Below are 22,987 nucleotides of genomic sequence, written 5' to 3' on the forward strand. Positions count from 1 at the left end.
ATTATCCTGAAATCCTACCAGCAAATGAAGAAACTGCTTTAACTGGGATAATCCAAGCTGCACAGCTTGGGAACCCTTGAGGTCTTAACATATACTTAAATATATAAACATATGCACAATATAGGAAAAACAGTAAAGGAAGTTTGATTTTTTTTTTTCTACTTGCCAGACTAGTTTCTCAAACTTCCCACATTACTGAAAATCTTCCATGTTTTAACAAAAAAGAAAGAAAAAAATTTTAGACTAAGAGAACATTTATAATATACGAAGCAAATCTTTAAAGTATGTGGTTTTAAAGAGTTGGAAGACTTAATTACAAAATGTAGGGGGGGAAATGTAAGAAGTTTTCTTTAGAAAATGTAATACGAATATTGACTTTCGTCTTACCTGGAACTAGACTGCAACTGCAAAAGTGATCAGTTTACTGTTTTAATTGAGAGAAAACATCAGTTTTCTTGCTCCAGATAATCCTCCAGTTCCCAAACTGCCAATTTATCCCCTTCGTATTTATGTTTATTGTGTTCTGTGTTTGTGTTCGCCAAGTCCCAGCCTCACACAGTGAAAGGTACCACAACCCACCGAACCATTCTCACTAGCCTATCACAGGGATTAACTGTAGCATAATTCAATAGATTTATTCCTCAAGATTATTTTCTCTTTTACAACTGTTTTCAAAGGGACAATGTTATATTCAGAATTTAAATTCTTTTGCTGAAAATTAAACTGTGAGCAGTTCAGGCCTGCATTCTCAAAAGGCTTTTTACGTGGGTATGTTTGTGAATTTACTCAAATGTTTAAACATTCATAGAAACTGCTAAGAATATGTAAGTGTTTTGGGATACAAACATTTGTTCTTTTTGCTCTGAGATTCAGACCGCAAATAATAAACACAACTCAGTCTGTTCCAACCTTTATCTTCAAAAACATACAGGCAACCCAACTCAGGAAAATTTACACGATCAGCTCTCCTTTCAGTTTACATTTACTAACCCAACTTCCTGGCTAAGACTTCAGCTGAACATAATGTGTTACTCAAAATTCTTTAAAGCAAATGACATCCAAGTCCGAGACATCCAAGACATGCATTTTCTATCCTGACTTTTTGCATGTAGCTTTCTTTCCTTCTTCCTCTTTTTTTAAGCTCAAACCCAACCTTTAAGAATTACATTTCAGTATTCAAATGATTGCAATGTCCTATTCTTTACAGAATATTACAAAGAACATAAAGAAACCTTTTCTGAAAGAACAGCAACTTGTAATTGTCTTAATTGTCCTGATTTTCCCCAGATCTTTATGCTAAACCGTTAGAGAAGCCACCTCCAGCAGGAACGTAAGGCATGACTAATCACTGCTCAAATTTAACTGAGCTAATGTCTATTTATCATATGGGAAATGAAGGCAAAAAGCAGTGCTGTGAATCTGATAACTGGCCGCAGTGGAAATAATTTTGTTGCCAATTCTTACATTCTGATGACTCCGTGTAATATAAATAGATTCTATTCGCTATAGCAGCCCCATCTTTGTTGGAAACAGAACTAGTCATATCATAACTAAAATATAAATTTAAATATATGCATTTAGATTTTAATATATGGGAATCCACACGTAAAACATTTAAACATGGCTTAGAAGCAAAGCTGAGGGACAAACTTTGTGTAAATATTTTCTTCCCCCCTGCTACCCAGAGCAAAATCTTTCATTCATATAGCGGATAAAACTACTTCTTTCTTACCAACTTTTGTTTACACAAAAAACCCACATTAGGTTCATCCAGTATATATACTGTATGTTTCAATAACTTATTTTTTCAGTATGAAATAGCATCTTCAAAAAGATGACAAACAGCAGTCATCTTGAAATGATACTCTGAAAATATGTATTACCTGTAGAAAAAGCAGGAATAACATATGGGACTATTAAGCTTAGAATTTGTGCCATATTTTTTTTTTTAAAGTGATCTTTTGTATAATCAAAATGTAAACTACAAGACTGTAGCTTGAAAAAATATTTTTGAAATATTAAAAAAATAAAATGGAAACAATATATAACATACAAATAAATGAAATAGTAAACACAAAACCTGCCTAGATGAAGGAAACTGGGTGTTCATAAAGATTCTATGCAATTTCCAAAACCCATTTTTGCCTAGCTTACCTATATTCACAGCATGTTCTCAAATGCCAAGTCAGATTTAGTAACAAGAGTATTTAAACATCATTTTGACACACAAAACATGAAGATATTTTTTTTTAACCAATGTTGTATCAATCACATTTATAATTTTTCTTATCGCATGTGATCAAATAGAACAGAAAACCAGAATGTATACATTGCTGTTTTTTTAAGTAATGTTATGTACATTTTATTGCCAGTATATGCACAATGGTAAGCATAGAACTATAAATACACAATGTAATTAAACAGTAGAAAACAACAAGGATGTTACACATAACAAAGGAAAGAAAGAGGAGATACTATTTTCTTGATGTAGCTGCTAAAAAGGGCTAGTGACAAGTTATGACAGTCTTGGTTTTAAGTCTTTATATATATTTCTACAACTTTTCCTCCAAATAAATCTCTGAAACGGCATTGCTGCTTTAACAACCACATCTTAGCTCTTTCTATTGGATTCACTTCAAACTAAAGTGAAAACAACCTTTCATGTAACTACAAGCAACTGACTTAATTTTTGTTCAGTTCTGCTTTTCAGGGTTCCTAGCAAGTAAAGTGTGTAAGTAGTTTCTTCTGATATTTGGCTGCAATGTTGAAGAAGAGAGTTTTGAATAGACATCAAGTGGTAATTCGGGAACAAAAAAAAAAAAAAGGAATATTTTCTGTAGATAGTTCTTCCACCGGGTGCTATATGCAGCAGCTCAGTCAAAAATTAGTCACCCTGAAGAGGTAGAGAGAATTTTAGCCTAGCATAGATCATCATCCTTGGCACCGCTATTTTCTCTCTTATCAGGATACACTTCCTACAACTAGACAACATCACAGTCAAAGGGAAAAAAAGTCAGGAAAAAAAAGTTCCACCATTCCTGGGAAGGGCACTGTTTCATCCCAGTTCTCAGTTAATTAGCTTGCTGCTTATATCCAAGACCAAAAAAAAAAAAAAAAGAAAAGAAGAAAAAAGAAAAAAAGAAAAAGACAACATTTAGGGACACATTTACTTGATCTTTGTTCTCTTTCCATTATCAAGTCCATAAATACAAAGAACCATTATTCACAATAAACTAACTCTTTTTCAAAAATGGAAAAACAAACCCTGGAAACAATTCCACACCTTAATCCAGATGGGTCTTGAGGATGCTATTCAAGAAAACCATGCAAATAATTTGGTGCAGCTTTCCCAACTCATCCAAAATATATATATTTTTTTTTAAATTAAAGGGTGGCAAGATCCATAGCATTTGTGACTATTCCCCCTCCCCCCCCCCTTTAAATTCAATGCAGAAAATCTCGGTGCTTTTAGGAAGGTAACGAATAAATAGTTTTCTGCACTGTTGTCATAAAATCCCATGTGAGTTACAATACAAAGACTACTTGTTCCAGCAATTAGGTTGAGAGGAAACATTCTAGTGATAAAGATAAATACATACTGAGCATGCTTGGGCAGAGCACTCCATTCTGAAGCATCCTGCTTGAAGAACGAAAGGTGACAAGGATGGTTCACGTCCATCAAGTGACCATTAACTCTGCTGCTAAAAAGCAGACTGCCACACTATCACCAGGTCAGCAATGCTACCCTGAAAGGGCTGTCTTCCACATTAAGAGGTACTGGTTGTACCAGTCCTCTACTGCGCACACTAAATTCTTATTTATGCAACAAACATACAACCAATGAACAATATCACTTTTACAGAACTGGATCAATCCAGCTTTTTTTATAGGCATATTTCTCAATCTCCAGAATATCCCAAACAAGCTGTAAATAAGATGATGAACCACCACCACAGCGAACGAGTCTCACTGCAGTTCAGACTAGTTCAGCCCTGGTTCACATCACTTCTTGTTTCTAGCAAAGGACATGATACTCAAACAAAATAGCAATAAAAAAGTAATGCTATCTGCAGCTGAATAAAAGCAACAGAATTTATATTTTAACTTCTGAAGCTTAAAGCATACCTTTTTAATTAGCATTAAAAAAAAATCTTTTTTAAATACAGTAACACTGGCAAAAGTTAATGGGAAGACACAGAGGATTGCGAACAGGATAACTGATGGATTAGATTATTTTTAAATTTTATTCTGCTTTGATCAACTGATGTTAATACTGTTTTTCCTTGGATTTGGAATAATTCTATTGCAACAGTCACATGCAGGCTGAGGACAGCCGTTGGTTAAGGAAAAAAACCAAACAAACAAAACAAAAGAAAGGGAAAAAAAAAAAATCAAGAAAAACATTCCAAAAGTTGTATGTGAGAATTTTCCTTTCACTGAAGAGGGCCTTGCCCCTGCTTTAGGAGACCTGGTTAATTCTTGTCAGCTTCATTAGCTTTGTCCAGACATATCTGCTGTTGTATCCCCTGGTCCAGAGCCTGTTTGTGCACGTTTGATGTAAAGGTTCAATAATTTCATCTGCAAATTTAAGCCAGAAATTCACTTTGTTTAGTATTTGCAAACTTTACAGACTACAGGAATGGTACAACAAAGGACACGTTAAATCATTTTCTTTTCCCCAAAAGCAAAATTGTATTTTACACAGCTGATTCAAAGGTAACATACTTGCCAATGAAAACAAACACAGAAAAATTTATCATAAGGAAACTGCTCAAGCATCTTTAAGGAAGTAAAGAAGAGAATGATCTAAGGTAGCTACATTAAGATGGAATATTTTCCTCAAATTACAATGCTATTCTAAGTAAGGTAGAGGGCTTTTTTTTTTTTTTTTTTTTTAAGTTAACTTTGAGGTTAAGAGTTGTTGATGCTGGTACTTACTAAAGCTTCCAGTACTGTCTAGAATCAAATTCAACACAATCACTGGCAAAGAGTATTTTTAAGATAAAACTGTCTTATTCAAAGATATACAAAATGAATTGTCCTGTTTTATTCACAAGGACAAAGAGATTCACAATTAACATACAGCTTGCAAAAAACTGTATGAAAGAGATGTCAATAAAATCATAAATATCCTGAACCAAAAAGGACCACAGACTGATTACTATTATTATTATTTCAAATTAGAGGTACTGAAAGGACTGATGAAAGCAAAATAACAAGGAGGGAGAATAAATAAAACCACTGTATGCAACATCTACGTATTCCATTTATTGCTTTCCAATCGGAACTTGCATGAAAAACAAGACAAGAAATACTGATAGGAAAAGCCATGCTGAATACAGCCATTATCGCTGCTACACCCAGGATACAACCCGTAACTAAATCCACTAAACAGCAGTAAGAAACATAACTTGGTATTTCTCTTGATGCTCAAGTTTGTACACTTGCATAAATAAAGATCTATGGATTTTCAGTTTTGAACATTTTATGATGAAGTTATATTAATCCTCGGAGGGTTTCAGTAGCCCTGATATTCTCATTCAAGTATATATTTCTATGAAACTTTCTGGCAATTGCAACCAAAATGCAAATGCATATATGCAATTATGAACCAAGATTTCTTTAAATGGTATCTTTTACTTACTTTACTGCCAGTGAGTTGACTGAGATGTGGTTTTAGTTCATCACCAATTACTGCATGAATGGCTACAAGGCAGAAAACACATGCCTTACGAACACTGCTCTCTGAATTATCATAACCCTAGAAAGCAATAAAATTAACATTAATACCTTATCAGTTAATGATTAAAAGCCTCGGAAAGCATTTACTTATTTACTATAATAAATATACTGAAGTCTACAGTAAATGAATGCTAGTGTAGCTCAATGAAGCATTCCAACAAAAAAAACCCCCAAACATGCAACTACAGAGCATGCACTTAAAAAGCAGGCTGGTTATTAATCGCCATTGATAATCATTTTCCAGACTGAAATCAAAACCCACGCAATGCTGTTCCTAAGTTACACTGACAACAGTTGCTGTCACGCAGTAGAGGAGTACATAAGAGAAATTGTGCTAGATTATGCAGATATTTACTTAAAGCAGAAGACCACTCCATTTAGAGCTTTTCTACTCTGAAAGAAGTGTTCTCTTAACAGCTAAAGATTCTTTTGTTAACTCCCATCTCATTCCTTAATGATTTTGTTTCTTTTGCCACTTTGCTAGTACCCCATATGCCTGGCTGTCTCACTCACACCCTCTTCTCAGAGGGCCCCTTCTTTGCCTCTACCTTCCTGCAGATGTACGACTGGATCACACCCATTAAAGGCAGAAATCTGCAGAATGCAGCTGTTGAACTCTGAAAAGTCTTTATCCATCATGTGCAAATATATGTATGCTGGCTCTTGATAAGTTGGGAAAGAATTTATTGTTAAAGACAAAGAAGAGAAACCTCTGATATCTTTCTCGTTTTACTATACTTCCTCCAATCAACTGCTTCTTTCCCCTTGCCTTCCCCAAAACCCAAATGATAAAACCCCACAATTATACACAAATAAACCACGGACAATTTCAGACCAAGCCTGGAAACAGATACAAATAACAAAAAGTTATCTTATAGCTAGAAGTACCTACCAAGCTTAACTATAACCAGTACTTTATATCCTACTGAGATTCCCTTTGAGTTCTAACCACAGTTATAATTTAGCTACCTGCCAATCAAAGAGTTTGCTCCCACCATCCGAGTTGATTTACATCAAAGCAACCATCAGCTATCAGACAAATAAAATCCTTCATGAGAGCCAAGTGATATCATTTTTACAAAGTCTTTGCAATTTTTTATATATACAGGTTCTTTTTCTTTTTTCCTTTCTTTCTTCTCTCCTTACCTGTATTAGACCTGGCACAATCTCTGGTAAAAGCTGAGTAAGGGTTTCTTTAGATACTCTTTCTATGACTTTTGTTTGCATTTTGATTGCAGCCAGATTAATGGGGTAATCTGCAGTTTGGATAATTGGACAAAGAACTTTGATGCACTGATCTGGGCTAATGGAAGTGGCCAGCATGGAAGCAGCTTCTTCAGCAGATCTCACCACCTATTGAAAGAGGAAGTAAAAGACATGGAAAAATTATTTACAAGAGACACTTACTATGGCCTGTTATCTGGCAGTAATGGTCTTGAGCATAAGAATTTCTTACCAAGAGCCCTCCAACACCATAGAAATATGTGAATGAAAACCCCTTTGAACATCTGTTTACAAGATTCCAATGCTTGGACGTACCTTCCTAAAACCAAGATTCTTCCCAATATTCTGTGGCTAATCTACATCCTTGGCAATATGCGTATCAGTTTTTCAAACCTGCTTGTTGAATTGGATCTGAAATTTCTCTGTTCTGCAATACGCTCCCAACCACCTATTGAAATACCACCACCTTTGTAAATCTGTAATTTCTCCTGTGGTCATTTCTTTTGCTTGTTATGTCAGTGATCACTGACATGTTTTCATATTCATCTCAAAACCATGTTTAATGACACGCCTAGATTACTACTTCTAGAAGTAAATCTAGCTGTTTTGCCTCCCCTCTAAGTTTGACAGAAGCTATGATAAGAGTACTTCAAACCTGAAGCATATGCAGAACAAGAGTAATTAGGTAGGAAGTCAAGAGGTACAGAAACTCAGGATACAACATGAGCACAACAGAGAAAATTCACATCTGATCTTCCTATTAGTGCATCTGTGGCGCCTGCCATCCAACAAGACAAACCGCTGTACAAAATCTGCAGTTTGTACACCAATCATGTACAAAAACTTCCATAACTGTTTCTCTCCATCCTTGTCCCCTTTACTCTCTCACTCACATACACGATACCAAGAGAGAGAAAAAGTGCAGTAACAGAGAAGGAAAGATGGGGACAAGCCCCTGTAATAAATACAGTATATGAAACAAGTCAAGAGGGTGCAGGGAGAACAGAAATTAGTATCAGATTAAGTGACAAAAAGTCATTGGCATGGGAGGAACTGCAGTCAAACTTCAAAACCTGGAACTCCATAGTAAGTTCCATACAGAGTAACTGCCCTTGCACGGGGAGGGCAGGGAGAAGATGTAGTCATTTAATAATAAACTCGGATTCTTTCTATAGCATCAGGGACACTGATGTGAACTATTTGCTGCTGGGGTGGTTACTGTATTTGTGTTTCTTACCTCCACATGCATTATCCTTTATTATTTATGCGTGCATCACAAATACTTCTCAGCAAGGTTGCAGTTACCCTTCTACTACTGAATCCCCTCACCATTCTCAGCCACAACCAACTCCTCCCTTTAATATGTTCCTGTGCGTTCTCCCTTAACAACATTCAAAGCCACACTCTCGAATGGTGCAGAGCTGGCTAAAAACGGAAAGGTTTGACAATTCCTTGCCACGTTCAGTCCCATCTCTCAACCATGAACCTTAATGAAATCAAAAAGCTTGTTGTTGCAGAGCTCCAGCACACCCGCATCTGGCTTAAGATGTCACACATGGAAAAAACTCCTTTCAGTTACTCCTTGAAGAGCTATGATGACGCGTCGTTGGTTACTATGTCCTCCTGGACGGCACCCAAGGCAATTGTTATTAGGGCTGATATTAAGCATTTGAGAGCTTATTAAACAGCAGTTCTTTTTTTTTCTTGCATACCCATGTTAACTAATAACAGCTGAATGCTTGACTATTAAACAAATTACTTCCTCAGTGAGATTTCTCAAACATTTTTTGGGCAGCTGTTTAATTTTGTAATAATTTGTCATAACCTCAAACAATAGAATAACTGGTTACTAACCTCCTTATGAGGATCCTTATGCGCTTCTAATGTCTTCATGATTGTGAGCTCTGCGTAGTTCTTAAACCTTGCTGGCTGGTTTCTTAGAATTTCTCTTAGAACTTTCAATGCCAAAGCTCTAATTGCATGCTAAAGATTTAAGATTACAATAAATGAGTTACATATCTTTAAACAGGCATACATTTTAACATTTGTTCAGCAGCTGGAAAAGTCTTTGATAACGTAAAACTATCACATTATGCTCTACGCGTATATTCAGTAAGAACCTAGTGTCAGCAAATAAAGCTAGAAAAAAATCTTCAGTTTCTCACTCTTCTCAATCTCTCTTTTTGCAGATAATTCAGGTGGCATATCATAAACATGTCGCTAACCTAAGTTATCTACGCTACCCAGAAGTTGCAAACAATTTTACTTTTTACAAATACTGCTAAGACCTTTAGTATTACGTCATACAAATATATTTTTAATTTTATTTTTTTTTTATAAATTCTTTTCAAATCAAAGCCAAGCTTTATTGTCTTTTTGATCCTCAGTAATTTCAAAAACATGGCCCTTGTAGAGAACAATTACACAGAACTCCGTCTCTTCACAATGAGCATTACTGTATTTCAGAAATATATTTTGAAATGCTTTGCCATACATGATGTTTTGATATTCTAGATTTCACCAGGGGCTATTAACAGATAAGCTTTGAATCCCAGTGAAAAATGCTTCATTTAATCTGTCGTGGGAATTGACAAATAGGAATACTTGAGAAGGTGAGTATTACTGATGCCTTTTTCACTATAGGGCATTCAGGCTTTATGACATTTTTGTATTTCCACAGTTTTTTTGTTTTTTCAAGATTAACTGGAATTTGTGCCCTTCCTACAACCTACACAAATGTCAAAGATACTGAAAGCAAACCATGTGCTTTGTTAACGTTCTTAACTGGATTGATCTGAATTCACCTCTTTATCTCCAAGTGTTTCAAGCAGCAAAAGTAGTATTGTTTTGAAGTGCTCATCCCAAACACCGAAAGACTCTTCCTGAGTTAACTTCATGAGCTCGTACAGGGCAGCCTTTCTTTCCTCAACTCTCTCATTATGGTTTGATAACTCTTTCAGTAACTCTGCAACCAGATCAGAATGGTCCATGGGAGGCTCTGTCAAGAAGGAATACACAAACACAGTTCTCAGATCATTGCAAATAAATATTAGTGCCTGTTGAACAACTGAAGGATATTTTCTAGGCTGGCTGGCTGGCTTTCTAGCATGCTTTTATTTTTTTCCCTGAATTTGCCTGCAAAAATTGCAGTTTGGCTACTACATTTTCAGTGCAGCCAACATTGCTTAACAAGCTTACAATCATCAAAAAACCCCCACAATGATATTGCAACCCCCCCACCTCTGTAAGCTAGTTTACCGCAAGGTTTTTTATTGCTTGCGGTACCCAAAGTGGTAAATACTCTGCATCCTTTTAAACCTGATCTACACACTAAGTGCTACCTTTTCCATATCACCCTTCCATCCAAGATGATAAATTTGTCTTTTCTCCATTAGTATTACAGAATTGCTTAGACTTTTGTAAGCCATGGTTCCACAGCACTAGCTAGGCTGTTCAAACAGGGGGAAAAAAATGCACAAGAACGGTGCTTGGTACAAACCAGCTGAAATAGAGGCAAATCAAGGCCGTTAGTCCCACAGAGATTCCTAATAGCAGTCATTGCAAGATGGCTCTGGACTTAATTTTGATTAGAGAGGATTCCATGATGATGGAAAAATGCATTAGTAACACAACCTGTATCTGTAAACACTGGACTGCAAACTGAGAGATCTGCAAACAGTCAAGAAACTTAAAAATGGCCTTAATGAAAATTAAATATCAAGTTGCCTTTATTCCATCATCAAGACAGAAAAGCATACAGCATTCCACTGAGAGTTTTGGATAAATTAACAGAAACAAACTTTTTTTTCTAGAAAAAGGTCGCAAGTATTGGCATAAAATGCAAGTGTTCCTGCATTGCATCTTTCCTAAAATTATTCCATTTATTAACACATGAAATAGATTGTCCACAACAAATTTGTTAGGTCATATACTGAAATCGCAGCCCTTGAACATCTTACATGACTGTATTCAATATTGTAACTTACAAACGTTGTAGAAAGCACCTGTACAAAGAAACAAGTAAAAGCTGAATACCACATATCAAGTATCTTAAAATCGCCTATCAGTTAGCTTAAAAATCACACTGGTTTTGTACCCAACATTCCTATTTGCATTCTGTTTTGCATGAATAATCAGGAGCATGAGCACCTGAAAGCAGAAACCTTTTTCTGCAAGTGCTTCTACTGCCTCTATATTAATGCATGCTTTGCAGACTCTCTAAATGGATCATTAATGTTTGCCTGAAGGACAGACTGAAATTGCGTTAGGCAGGTTATTAATTAGTACAGATGCACAGAATGGACAATCACTTTTATAGACGCAAAATCATTACTTTTATTACCAGAACTGTTGCACTTGTTCTACCAAGCTGTAAGGATTACAGCTCTAGTAAATCCTATTTTGGGGAATGCATATTGACACATAAGTAGCAAAACTACCCATATCTGTTTGAATAAAGTTATTTTCTCTCTGGAATTATCAGAATGAAAGAAGTGGCAACTTGAATGTATAGAGCGAAGGGGTAAAGAGAGGAGAAGGTAGCAGCCATGTCCATGTAGGAATAAGGGGAGGAAAGAAGCTCCATTAGTGGAGGAAATAGCTGGAATTCCTGAAAAATACGAAGACAACCAAGAGGGATGTGCCTTCACAGCCTGTGTCTTCCATTCCTCTGTATGACTTAGCACCCAGCATTTCATTTCCAAACACTCTCCAGATAAGAATGCAGAAGCATAAAAGTCATCATACTCAACATCTACTCTCAAAATTTCTTTTTCAGAAAGAAAATGAAACACAAATGAGGAAGAGCAGATGCAACTCCTGCTTTGAATGAATTAAAGTATGCATTAGAGGTAGAAATGTGTGATGAAGAGCAGCTCTTCTCAAACCAATCAAATAATATCCTTTTGACAGGATAAACAGTTATAAGGGTTAAAAGGGAAAAAGTAGATATATCCTGAATTTAGTAAAGATTTTCCTATGGTCACCCACAGCATCTTAATACAGAAGCTATGCAAACATGATGGCCAAAAATGCCAACGAAATGGGTACAAAACTTGATGAATCACTTGCACGGCAACTGGAGTATAAATGGCTTTCCATTAATCTAGGAGGATACGAGTGATGCCCCTGCTCAGGTCTGTGCAGAGCCTGGTTCTGTTTGATGCTTTTGTTAATGCTATGAAAGGAATACGGAGACCACTTATAAAATCTGCAGATGACAAATTTAAGAGCAGTTGCAAACATTACGGAAAACAGGATAAAAATTGAAAATTATCATGATAAATCAGAGGAATGGTCTGAAAGAAGAAATGTGATAAGTGTAAGGCAAGACACAGAAGCAGAAATTTTAAGCCAATATACAAAGCAGCAGGTAAAAAGGAAGATGTTTGGAAAGCACAGTTCATGGAAGTAAGCTGAAATAAATAAAGCTTCTTTGTAGAGGAACAGTGTTTTTCAAACCAGAGACGTGGACTGCTTGTAAAGAGTCGAAGTGACTTAGAAAGCCAGGTTTCCCTATGCTTCGGATAAAGAGGATCTCCTTTGGGAAAACAAAAAAAGCGCTGCTGGTTGGAAGATTTAGGCTGTTACTTTGAAAACCTTTTTACTGTAAGAGAGGCAAAACACTCAAATGGCCATGTGGGGTACGCTGTGGCATCTCCTCCACTGGGCATTTTCAGCTGTTAGACAAATCACCTGCAGACTACATGTTCATGCCTCAGTGCTGTGGACGGGACTATATAAGCAGCTAAGATTTTCCCATCTAGCCTTGCATTTCTGCATCTTTCTCCAGGTAACAGCAGAGGATAGGTAGGAGTCCAGTAAAAGCAGGACTTCATCATTAACAGACAGCAATTCTGTCGAGTTCCTGAAAATTAAAATCTAACATCCAACAAATGCTTCAGGTTTATGGGAAAAGCATGCAAGTCCTAATTGAGGGATTATGGGCAGAAAGTGTTTTGCCAAGTGTAACTTTTTCCATGCACACTTTTTCAAAATTAACTTAGATGAAATTCTGAAAGTAACACACAAATAACAGAATGCACATGCTATAACTAAAAACTAAGGGTGAACACAGGAATGAATGCAAGTATTTTGTTAAGATCCATTAAAAAGCTGACCTAAATAATGCATTGCACTACTCCAGACAGGACAAACTAATACTGGATGGGGATGCTTCGACTCCAGCCAGTCACGAGTTTTCACAAAACCAGAACATGCTGGTGCAAGCACAGATTGCGTTTGGTTTAATGCAGTATTCAGAAATATGTTCTGAGAAGGTATAAAGGGGCTTATCCCATGTAACAATAGGATCCCTGTAATACAGAATCTCAATCACAAACTGGCTTTGTATGTGGATGACAAAGGTATTTAATTATTAATATTTACATGACATGATCTGTAAACATTTGCTTTCCCTTCAATCTTTTTCAGAAGATAATAATTGGCCATATGCCTCTTCACTAAACAGAAGAGAAAGCAAAGAGAAATGCACCTTACTTGGATTTGTTTTTAATTTAATGTAAACTTAAAGCCAACTTATAGAATAGCTGAATAAAACACCACGTCAGAAAATACCTTTGTTTTTCAACAGTTTCTATAACACAACTTTGCTGGATGACAGAAACAAAATGGTCAGAAGAGGAAAAATTCATCTGCCCCTCACTATTAAGAAATTTGTTTACTTAAAGACTGATTGTAATCTATAACTGAATATGAAATATCAACAATAGTGAATATCAGATTATGAAAACCACCTACTACTTTTTAAATAACAATAGCAGTGATACTTTGGAACCTTCCCAATGTTTTGATATAAAAAAATTACCCAAAGTTATACTAAGAAATATTAAAAAGAAGCTCTAGAAGCCTACAGAACAACAGCCCAGGTTTCTAGATTTACGTGGGCTAAAAGAACCACCCTCCTGGTAAAAAGTGCAGGGGGGGTTGGAGGGGTTTTTTTTGTGTGTGGTTTTGGTTTTTGTTTTTTTTTTTTTTTTTTTTAAAGAATGTTTAGTCAATAGGAAACACCAATGTCATGTTTCAAATACAAATATATTACTAACAAAATACTTAATCTTTCACCTAATTCCCAAACTGGTTTTACTTCCTTGCTGTAAATCTGCTCCCCCCCCTATTTCAATCTTAAAGCAATCTGGTAAGTAAATTTATATTGACAATACTGCTACAGGATGTGCTATCAGAAGTACACAATATGGTTCAGCATTTATCTCATGTTTACCCTTAATCTCTATAAATACCAAGTAATCCAACAATGTCACTCAAAAGGATTACTAACAAAGGACCTAATTTGAAATATGGTATTTGCGAAAACCTCTCAAAGCAGCAGCACTTATGATACATATATTCCCAATGACAAATTCAGAAGCTGAACCTAAAGATGGAAAATCTCACCATTTTTCTTCTAGCACAGAATGCAATCTGAAGCTTACCATCAGGAAATTGCTCTGCATCATCATCAAACATGGCTTCTTTCAAAGCAGATTTATTAAATGAACTGATACCATCCGAATAATTGTATGGGTTATAATCTCGTGAACGTGGTGAAGAGTGGGGAGGCATTGTGTTGAGTAATGATGTTTTGTTATCAAGAGCTGTTCGGCCTGTGTCGCTCACACCACTTCCTGCTCGTAGGTCTACTATTCCAGAAGCGCTGCAAATCTGCAGGAAAAGAAATATCATACAGGCATACGAAATACATACTCACACTTTTCAATTAACCACATTACTAATTCACCTATCTAGCTAAAACTTACAAATTTCAAAAAATTGGAAAAAATTTGAAATTTCAAAAATTTCAAACTAGCCTTCAAATAAGAAGTCTTAGAAACAGTTCCCTAAACTTTGCTTTCCTTTCCCCATCCCCAAAAAAGGCAAAGTGTACAGTTCAAAAAAACTCATGAGCTAGAAGCAGCTGTCAGTACTTTATCTCAGAAGTTTGATGCCAAGTAATTAAAAACATGTTTAAGGATATACATATTTAGTAAGCTCAAAGCTGAAAGCCAAAGTTCCACAGAAACAGAAGTTTAAAATGCTGCATATAACACTGAAAAACTCACAGGTTTTGTATGGAATAAAATAAAACCTTTGGAAAAACATATATTAAGGTGCAGACCACTCAAACATTGAACTCCAGCTGCTCTGCAAGACAGTCTATTTTTAAATTGCTAATGTTTTAAATAAACAAACAGCTAGAGCTACATGGAATTAGCATTTACATTTCCAAATGTGGTTCAAGACTAGGAACATATTTTTCTAAAGTTTTGAAGTAATGTAGGAGAAATGTCTCATTTCAGAAGTTGTAACACATAAACCTACTGAAAAAGATGCTTTATCATCTGTAATAAATCAGTCATCAGCTTGGCTTGGTGATACCAAGACGTGCAGAGTTTAAATACTCACCGAATCACCATCATCTTTTTTGGAATCTCGTTTTACAGGCTCGTTCATATCTTCCTGACTACGAAAACTGAAATTCTGAATGGCTTCAGTGACTCCACGAAGAGAGCTGTAAATATCTTCAGAATTCATATTTTCAGTGTCATAGTCAAATGCACTGTGGGCCACAGAGAAGGACACAGGAATTAAGATGGATTTATTCTGTGACCCCATATTTTTAAAAAACATCACTGTGAAACTACAGAGACTAAAGAATTATTAATAAAATTATTTTTCTTGAAACACATTAAGGAAGAAAGCTGGCTCTCCACATAACAAAACTGTACTATGGTACATCTTAGTAAGTGTACTGCCACTGGCAGAGAAAGCACTGGGAGTAGCTAGCTAAGGGAAGGGCTACATTACGTAGCAGCACCTGGCTGAAGAAACAAACTTCTTTTGTCCTGTTTTATGAGTATGAAACAACGGGGATTTTTACACCATTATCTCTTTCTGAAAAAAGTTCCAAAGTAAGGAGGACTGATAAAACTCAACAGTTTTCACAGTAAGTTGATTGGTAAAAGCAAAATTACAAAATCCATGTCGGTACCACAAAATTAAAGACTGGAACATTTATGAACTACTACTTTCTTAGTCTCGCCAATATTAAGTCTGGTTTGATGACTTAACTGACCTATTCTAACACTTGCTAGAGATGAACACTTCCGTTCCTTCTCTTGCTAATCCATTTGCACTCCAAGGTGTGCAGCCCTTCCCACTTCAGGCCAGCCCTGGCACCTGCCAGACCCTTCAGGGAGGCTAAGCAGTTCACTGTACTGTCATTCTGTGGAGGGAAGGTGATTATCTTTCAGCATCTGTCACTTTGTGCAAAATTTGATCCATGCTTTCACTGTTGGGGTGACAATTTTGGATAATGTGTAATGAAGCCTTAGATGCAGAACTGTAGCAACACCAGCCTACATTACCTTGGTGACAATGTGTTCTGCGATGTATTGGTTGGGGAAGTGAGGGGACTTGACCAACTTGCTGGGGAACGTGGAGTAGGTCTTGTTAAAGGACTTCCCATTGATCCCTGCAGGAGGAGAGGTGAGAAGAGATACTCCAGTAGGACTTCAGCTTGCTGTTTAACTTGCTATTGTACTTACTTATTTTCTAGTGCCCAGAAACATTTAAAGAGCTTCTATTTAATTTCTTAGATTGGCTAACCAATTACTAGTAACTTCAATCATGTATAACTTTGAAACAAGTCAAGTAAAAGATAAACTACTCTTAAAAAGCACATTCAAACTTATTAAGTCACTTTGAAGCGCCCTAGACTTAGAAAGTATCATTCTCTGGAGGAAAGAGAAAAGGCATTCCATAAAGAGTGGTATCTGCTACCAAGACAGACTTCTACACAGGATTTGGGTTACCTGCCCTCCTCCTCCAACCTTCTTGCTCTCACAAATAACTCTACTGAAATGGGACTTAGTTTCAAAACACCAGTAACTTCAGTAAGAATAATAGGAAAGGTGTAGATACCTGACCACTGTTGCCTGTATTCCGGAGATGATTATGGAGAAGCTTCGTGGCTCCATCCTGAAATGTTTTTGGTAAAGCACCCAATAGCATTGTAAACTCTGGAGTGTTGAGTTCAAAAAGGGAAATCAGCACTGACTGTGCAGCCTAGAAGGAGGAGGTACAGATTGAAGACACTAATTTGAGTTTCTAAAGCAATTTTATCAGCAAGAGATGCTGTAATAAGTGGTAAACACAAAACATGACTTAAGTCTTGATCAAGCTTGAATAAAATTGTTAACAGATGTGAACAAAAGCAATTCATATTTGCTGGTAAACTGTAAGTTCAGATATTGACAATCCAGGTAGACAACAACGAGCTTACCCTTTGCACAATCAGCCTAATAAGTGGTCTTTCAGAAATATGTTCCCCAATCCCCCCAACCCCAGGTCCCTGCTTACTAAAAAAAAGTGCTGAAGGAATTCGCAAAGTGGCTTTTAAAGGGTTTGGGCAAGTTGAACAAATTTAAAGAGAGGAATGGAACACACCAGGCAGGACCAAGCCTGCAATTCCTTCTCCTGAGTTCTGCAAATGGTAATTACAGATGATGGATAATCAACACACTAGGCTTGAAAAGGAACAGTAATCGCTTTAGAAATTAGAAAAAACCCACCCTAAAAATCCCCCAAACCCAAACAGATACCCTAATTTGGAATGAGATAGTCTTGAGTTTGTGTTCTGATCACAGCACTTGGTATTAGAATCATAGAATCATAGAATCATAGAATGTTTAGGGTTGGAAGGGACCACTAGTGGTCATCTAGTCCAACCCCCCTGCAGTGAGCAGGGACACCGCTAGCTAGATCAGATTGCTCAGAGCCCCATCCAACCTGGCCTTGAATGTTTCCAGGGATGGGGCCTCCACTACCTCTCTGGGCAACCTGTTCCAGTGTTTTACCACTCTCATTGTAAAAAATTTCTTCCTTACCTCTAGCCTGAACCTACCCTGTTCTAGTTTAAAACCATTTCCCCTTGTCCTAACACAGCTGGCCCTATGAAAAAGACGTTCCCCATCTTTCCTATAGGCCCCCTTTAGGTACTGGAAGGCCGCAATCAGGTCTCCCCGTAGCCTCCTTTTCTCCAGACTGAACAAGCCCAACTCTCTCAGCCTGTCCTCATAGGAGAGGTGCTCCAGCCCTCGGATCATTTTTGTAGCCCTCCTCTGGACCCGTTCCAACAGTTCCATGTCCTTCTTGTGCTGAGGGCTCCAGAGTTATCCATAAGTTATCCTACAGCCAAACTAGTTAGTTAACCTTCCCCTCTTCCTGCCCCACTTCCTTTATCTTTTAAAAAGATAGGCAAACATCATGAAGAATAATTTAGCTGACTACATATTCTAAAGATGAAAACTGTTAAGTATGGGAGTTTGCAGTTCTGCTAGATGTCACCTCCCACATCCTCAGTTTTAGTAGTTCATCTTTAAGGTCATCCGCATCCCACAGCATGCTTTACTATATATATATTTTTTAATCTGAATTAAAAATCAGAGTTCTTTACTGACAAAGCAGCACAGTAAATTACAAAACGGTTGGGTTCCTTCCAGTAAAGGAATACTGACTGCATGACTTGGTAATGTTTGTACAAACTGATGAATATTCACTGGATAGGCTAACAAACCCGACAACATAGCAACTAACCACACACGTGCAATGAAGGATGAGAGATAAAGTTCTCCAGAATCGTTTAATAATTTCTTTGTAGTATGAAACTTTGATTCTAAGATTAACCAACTATGTCTAGTTTATACAGCTCACCATCAAGGTCTGCCATGCACTGGAGAGAACCAGTGCCTCATGCTAGACAGAATGATAGGCAGCTTGCTTAAGAAGCAATATACTTCAAAGCAAGTAGTTTAGAAAATTCTTCTAGACATTTATTCCCCTCCTTTCGTTTCCAGAGCAATGAACTGTAGCATTTTTTAATTAAAAGTGGAAAGCCAAGGTATGAGCACACATACCTGCACACATCTTAGTATTAAGTTTAACGACAAAAATACTAACATGTTAGATTGCCACAAATTATCTTTGCACACTCGTGACTGGCTGTTTTCTTTAACTCTTATTCCCTTCTCCCTCTGGTAGCCTTCCCTTCAAGTGAACACCCTGAATGCCCTCTACAACCCCTCTTTACTGTTTTTTAATGTTTCTCTTTCCCTTGTAATTTCTTATGGTCGGTCTTAATAGAAATCGATACAAAGTAAAACCAAAACAAATCCTGCCACCAGCAAAGGCTTGGAAATTACCACTCTCCTTTTTCTGTCCTGTTGTCCATGTCTCCACTCCATAACACTGTCTACTTAAGCTTCCAATGAAAATCCACAATAGACAGTCCAGGGTCATATCAAGAAAGGAACAGGTACCATCAAGTCTGCCCAGAATGAAGCTCAACCTAAAGTACCGAAATTGATACTGACTCACAGAAGGTTTTCAGCTATGCAATTACCTACTTTCTCTCTCTTCCTTGACCCCCCCAAAATGCATTTTAAAGTATTTGGAGGTTTTTCTTCTCCTCAGCATAAGCTCTCCCTCTTGAGATTTAAGCCCAGTCATACAGATAACATCTTTTAAAGTCTGCAATAAGGATGAGAAGTATTTTTTTTTGTTTTGTTCTTAGAAGAACCCCAAGAAGATTCTAATTCTTTTCAGATCTTAGAAGAAATCCAAGTTCTGAAACACAGAATTTTACCTTCCAGAAAGAAGTCCCATGCCACTGATCTGCACTAAGAGTGCCCAACTTCAGACTAGAGAAAAAAAGGATTTTTCATAATACTTAGTACTGGAAATGTTTTTACCAAAAAAGAAAAAAACCAAACCCCAAACCCATCAACTACACAGAAATATACTTGGCAAAAACTTTAATTTAAAGAAATTATACTAAATGCTATAAGCTTATTAAAGTGAGTAAAATGAAAAAGCCTGTGATAGCAGGCTGTGAAGCCTGCTAAGAGAACGAAGTATTTTATACCATCACAATAACTCTTTTGACTACTTCTTGGTGAAATTTTATTTTCAAGAGTTATTAAAGGCTTTTGGCAGTTAGCTGCCTCCAACAGTTGTGTTATGGAAAGAAAAAATAAAATGAGGAAACTTCATATAATTAAGGTGTTTCAGATGATTAAACTCACTGGCAATTCTTTCCATGATTCAGTTACTTATTCACATTAAAATGCTTATTAGAGATATGAACCATCAAGATAAGACAGCTTGCCACGTGTCTTAGTACTAAAACTTTACTGATTTAGAAGATAGTGCTGCTCCAATTCTCCTCCTGTTTTATGGTCTTACATATGTCACTGGAACATGGTCCTAAGCAAGAAAAGTCCATAGGATATAATCCATTACTGCTTTCTCATACTCATGGAATTACATAAGAAGTGAAAGACAGAATCATTATCTTCAATATAAACTCTCCTATGGTTTTTTATTACATAGTACAAACATTCCAGGTATCAAGAAGTTGTTGAAGTTATTTTATTTTTGTTCTTGAAACAGCTTCCACTATTTTCTCTCAATTCTCTCCCACAAAACATCCCTCCTAAAGAAAGGAAGTTTTGGTACTGTTTCCAGAAATGATGAAGTTACCAAAACTCAAACTTAATTGAAAAAAGCAAAGGAAATCTAAACAAATTGTTCCAACTCTTCAAACTGCAGAAATAAACAGAGAAAAAGGAACAGAAGAGTTATTTCTCTGTGTCAAAGACGCTTGCACTTATGAGCCATAAAGTAAACATGTTTATTTAGTATTCAAGAAGTGTTACATGCTAATAATGGCAGCTAAGACAGAATGGCTTGTAATAATAAGAACAAATCTATTCCAAACTGCAAACAAAATTAAAAGATTTTTGCTTTCTGTAATTGGAAAGACTACTTAGAAACCCTTTTCAAGGACTCCCTGAGTACATTTTCCATGGTTATTCTTTATCCCTGGTATAGCTACATAGCTCACAAATACTAATTTTCACTTCACAACAGTTATGTGGAAAAGAGAGCTTTGCACCAGAACTGCAGCATTACAAGAACAAACCTTTGATACTACCTTATTAAAGCACAAACTTTCTTTTGTCAAAGGGTCAACAGTTATTCACTTGTCTTTTGTTAAACAGAAAGGATTCAGAAAAGTCAACAGAGATTAAACAGTTTGCTGCCAAACTTCCCATTCCTGTTACGAATCTGCTATTAGTATCACAGAGCGTGGTCTCTGAAGTAATATTAAAACTGCAAAGAAAATGCCTACTGAAGTTATTTTAATACCAGATAGTGCTTGAAACAGTTATTCCTTGTATTATGGAAGATAATCTCAACATATTAACATACGTCAAAATACAACCCTAAAAGAGAGTTTCAAGACGCGTTAATTTTTCATTCTTACTTGAATATTCTTAAACATGTCAATTCTGATACTTTATACAGAAAAATTAGTTGTGTTTGCTGAGAAGGATATAAAACTATCTTTTCTCTATGAAAGAATAAGTTTGGTTTTAAAGAATTTTTTATTTTGGTTAGGCAAGAAATACTAGCTTCTCTAATTCGCCAAGATACTTGGGAAGTACTGCAATTCTAAGCGCGTATTAACAAACATACCTTCCTAACATCTGAGCTTTTAGGTTCTGTGGTCCAGGTGATGATTCGAGACACTGCTAACCTAGTTTCACTTGAATTTACAAAATCTCCTGGATCCATCTGTTGAGCAAGAGTCTCTATGTATTTAAGGATTGCAACTTTGACCTGCAAAGAGAAATAGAGTCAGGTGGACAATAAAAATGGCATGCTGCAAGAACAAATGTGCTCAGAGAGTAGTGTTCATTCCCTAAAATAAAGTTTCCCCAGTTAAACTAAACATCTTTTCAGCATTGATATAAAGCTCTATACAATAAATCAATGTAAAAATGGATATAACATTTCAAGAAGGGAGTCATTCCACAGAAATTCAAATATAAATATAAATCTTAGATGATTTCACTGGTAGCAACTAAAAGATACACAAATCACTGCATATGCAGAAGCTTATATTTAACAAAAAGAAAATCAAAGTACTCAGAATATTTAAGAACAATCAGGATTTTGAAGAATTATTCAGAATTATGAAGAACTTTTTTTCAGGTACTAAAATGAAAAATGAACAAATAATCAGTACCTATTAGTTCCTACTATGTAGTTACACTCAGCATTCTTTTGTAGAACACCAGAGTTGAGCAGTCACTATCTTTGAGGATAAGCCACATGAATCTTCCCATTAAAAACTAAAAACCAGAATTTCTATAAAAAACTTAGAAGGGGTCACATGCACACTTTTCCTTTGAAGATATTTAGAAGATAAGAGACATGGATTTACCAGGAGGATAGAAAGGCTGCTTTACTCCCTCATTTATCTGGGTATCATTCTCCTACTCCACTAACACCCTCTACTCCCTATGCACAATCTGTGTTTTATGCATCCCAGACTGCAGCCTCTCTCTAGTTTCTCCAAAGTTGCACCACTGCACAACTTTGGGCAAAGGGCTATTATGCCTGTATCTCCCTTAAATACTTTCTCCTCAACTCCTGCTGCCCCAAAGATTTGTCAACACAACCCATCAACAAAAGCAGTGAACATCTATTCAGGCCACCTGTTTGACTTAGCTGCTTTTATTTCCACTGATTATAGTGAACCAGAAATACCTACCGGGAGGGAGACACTTATGTCCATCATAACCAGAAAGAGAGTTCTGGGTGTATTTTTAATTGTTCAGGGCTTGTAGTACAACTGTTCAAAGCAGAGCTACATAGAAATTTCCCTTGGTCATGAAAACTTGCAAGCTATTAAAACCTCAAGATGCACTAAGTGACACACACATTGGTGATAACTTATATGTGTAGATTAATAATGAATACTTCATTTTCACAGCAGCTGTTAAAGCTCGACTCCTCCAAAGTTATACAACAAGCAACAGCTGGAGGCTTTCATCCTATGCAGATCAATATTAACAAATGCAGTAAACCCCACACTATTTGCTAGATTCTTTCCAAGGAAAAAAAGCCCACAAACATCTCCACAGCAAAAAAACCT

General features: G+C 36.5%; 1 protein-coding gene across 17 annotated transcripts in view; it reads right to left on the reverse strand.

The window, feature by feature from the left end:
• Positions 1-908: 908 nt before the first annotated feature.
• The window catches only part of CLASP2 (cytoplasmic linker associated protein 2), a 153,408-nt gene continuing 131,329 nt past the window's right edge, over positions 909-22,987 (reverse strand). For 16 of the 17 annotated variants that reach the window (XM_035896533.1, XM_035896523.1, XM_035896512.1 and 13 more), the window contains 10 exons: positions 21,523-21,666; positions 16,906-17,049; positions 16,350-16,456; positions 15,388-15,541; positions 14,418-14,646; positions 9,771-9,964; positions 8,821-8,949; positions 6,889-7,095; positions 5,645-5,761; positions 3,373-4,578 (listed from right to left, as the gene is read on the reverse strand). In XM_035896533.1, coding sequence (XP_035752426.1) covers positions 4,492-4,578; positions 5,645-5,761; positions 6,889-7,095; positions 8,821-8,949; positions 9,771-9,964; positions 14,418-14,646; positions 15,388-15,541; positions 16,350-16,456; positions 16,906-17,049; positions 21,523-21,666 — 1,512 coding nt within the window. In that variant the 3' untranslated portion in view covers positions 3,373-4,491. Of the gene's footprint in view, positions 3,084-3,372; positions 4,579-5,644; positions 5,762-6,888; positions 7,096-8,820; positions 8,950-9,770; positions 9,965-14,417; positions 14,647-15,387; positions 15,542-16,349; positions 16,457-16,905; positions 17,050-21,522; positions 21,667-22,987 lie in introns of those variants that run through there. The other variant, XR_004842303.1, reaches the window with a different exon arrangement.

This window comes from Egretta garzetta, unplaced genomic scaffold, assembly GCF_000687185.1.
Source record: "Egretta garzetta isolate BGI_Z169 unplaced genomic scaffold, ASM68718v1 scaffold170, whole genome shotgun sequence".
NCBI lineage: Eukaryota > Metazoa > Chordata > Aves > Pelecaniformes > Ardeidae > Egretta > Egretta garzetta.